General features: G+C 33.1%; 1 protein-coding gene across 1 annotated transcript in view; it reads right to left on the bottom strand.

Moving 5' to 3' along the window:
- LOC105617758 (homeobox protein Nkx-6.1-like) overlaps window positions 1-2,636 on the bottom strand; it is a 45,375-nt gene that overhangs the window by 29,892 nt on the left and 12,847 nt on the right. The window contains exon 2 of the mRNA XM_012199312.1: window positions 2,220-2,330. Coding sequence (XP_012054702.1) covers window positions 2,220-2,330 — 111 coding nt within the window. The remainder of the gene's footprint in view (window positions 1-2,219; window positions 2,331-2,636) is intronic.

The raw sequence follows: 2,636 nt of genomic DNA, 5'->3' as shown, positions 1-2,636 counted from the left end.
TTTGTTGTNTTCTTCTTCTCTCTTCTCTCTCTCTCTCTCTCTCTCTCTCTCTCTCTCTCTCTCTCTCTCTGCGGTGCCCTTAATCGTCTTCTCGTAAGGAGGGGATGTATACACGATGACCGTACTACCATCGGGAATGTTCCGGTATGTATGTCGGGGGAGATCCTGCCGGCTAATTGAGCGTGAACCGTCCAAGTGCCCGAGGGAGTGCGAAGGGAGTGTGTCGGCACTTGATAACAATCGGGATCGACCTGCTACGATCGGCATTGCTGATGTCTACACGTAAACGATAGTAGTATAGTCGATAGCCTAGATATGAGTGACCAAGTTCTGCAGATGTCTAATCCATAATTTTTCATATTTTATCGAAAGATTCACATGAGGAAACCGAATGAATAGTTCTCGAATTTCATAAATATATACTTTAATATGATTGACAAATCTAGAGAATTATAATAGTATTCTGAATAATCATATTACATTAAGATTAATGCCTCGTATGATCTATTTGAGTTAAACTCAAATAAAAATGCTCCTCAATAAAATAAATTAGCAATATGCTTCCAAATCAATTAAAAATTTTGAATTGACCTACCTCATTTAGAGCTACTCATGCGTCCGTTTCTTTGCCACAAAATTGCATGTAAAAGATGATGTATATTAGTGTAAATTGGGAAGTAATAGATTACACGAATATTTGCAATTCAATTAGTAATTAGTATGCGTTGCATTATATCGATGAAACTGTAAACTCGATAACTCGAATTAATTTTAAATTCAACGTTCAAATCCCTTGCGACATGCGCATCGCAATTTTGTCTAGTTAGTTTGTAGAATTTTATTTTTCTCGAAATTATTTTACATGATTCTATATAATTCTATATACATTACAATTTCGTATTCGTAAATTCTTAATTAATAATCACTTTGTGATATCTATAAATTTAATATACTGTGCATATTTATATAGATAATACATTCACATTGTGCATAAATGACTGATCAAGCAATTATATTTATTTGACACTCAATATTTTATATAATTCTCATTCTACACTATTCCGTTTTTCAATGCGTCAATTTATATTTTAGCTTTAATCTTATTTAATCTTTTTAATCTTATTTAATTAGATTAGAAGAGGATTAAAATCCTAGTAATATTTTTGAATAAATTAACATATGGCAAAAAGACTGGATAGAAATATGTTTTTTTATACGGTCAAATTCTTCGTTTATGTGTCATCGTTTATGTATCCTCGTTCAGATTGAATCTCTCTTGTTCTTCTCATGGTCGCGGACCCCTCGCTCCATAACTTCCTTTCCCGCGCTCTCCGCGCGCGCGACGACAGTTTCTACGCATTTTTTACATTCCTCCCCGTAGGCGACCCACGCCGGGAGAACTGCTTCAAACGACTTTCTGGGCACGCCGTTATACAACCGGAGACACGTTCGGCAGCACGTGTTTCTTCACTTCGGCTCTGTGATTTTCCTGCCGCGAAAGCAAACACGCGCAGCTGTCAAACTCACCGCGACAGTGCCCGAGGAAAGGTAACGAAACATCCGCAGGCGGTTGAAACGTACGACAATACTCGTATTTAAAAGTAATAACAATACATCCCTCCATTGTCGAAGAAATACTTGAGATAAAAATGAGGTAAAAGAGGAGAAAGAAAAAGAGAAGAGAAAGATATTAAGAATAAAGTTAAGAATAAAGTTCTCAAATTTGTAAAGTAAGCCATAATTAGACATAGGCCTGTATAGTGTTTATAGTGTTTATATCGTGTGTGCATTTTTTTTATATTAACTATAACAACTTTTTATTAAATTATCTTAATTATGATATACGCGCGTGTATCAACGTATACATATGTGTATTTAATTAATCATTTTGATGAATATTGTGCCAATTTAGTACATCATTCTTTAAATATATTGCTAAAATTAAGATAATTTAAGAAAGTTAAACAGAAATTTATTATGCTCGATATCCTATTTTATCTCGGTCTTAAGTATCTCATTTTACAAACCTTGGTGACCAATAAATTTTATGTTAATTATGTTCAATGTTAAATATGTTGTTTCTATAGTATATATTCATGTATTAAATATATGCTCGTGTTCAATAAATATGTGAATATTCAAGGTAGTGCGATATTTTCTCTATATATAGTGTTCTATATGTAGTAAGGGATGTAGTATGCGTGAGATATTGAACTTACATGTGTGTAATCTTGCCCGCCATGCGAGAGGATCGCTGACTAGTCCCTGAAGACCCGGCCAATAGACTGCAGTATGCCGTGGTTCCGCTCTTTGTTGAAATTGACCGATACCTAGGGAGATATACCAATGAACACTTATACGTATTACGTGCGAATTATTACTTAAGCTGGTTATTCCAAAGTCTGCACGAATCAGTAGCATACTTTTTCCAACTTTTTCGTATAAATAATAAACAATATCAACTTTTAGTTGATAATAATAATATTAATTAATTTCTTTTTAATAATAAGGTAGATAAAAATATTATTGGAAATGGAAAAAATAATATATTAATTAAATTCTCTAATCTTTTAAATCTCGGCGATGCGAAAAAATATATGTGATTATAATATATATATATATGTATATATATATAT

This window comes from Atta cephalotes, assembly GCF_000143395.1.
Source record: "Atta cephalotes unplaced genomic scaffold scaffold00014, whole genome shotgun sequence".
Classification (NCBI taxonomy): Eukaryota; Metazoa; Arthropoda; class Insecta; order Hymenoptera; family Formicidae; genus Atta; species Atta cephalotes.
Note: the sequence above shows the minus strand (reverse complement) of the source record. Positions and strands in the feature narration are given on the sequence as shown.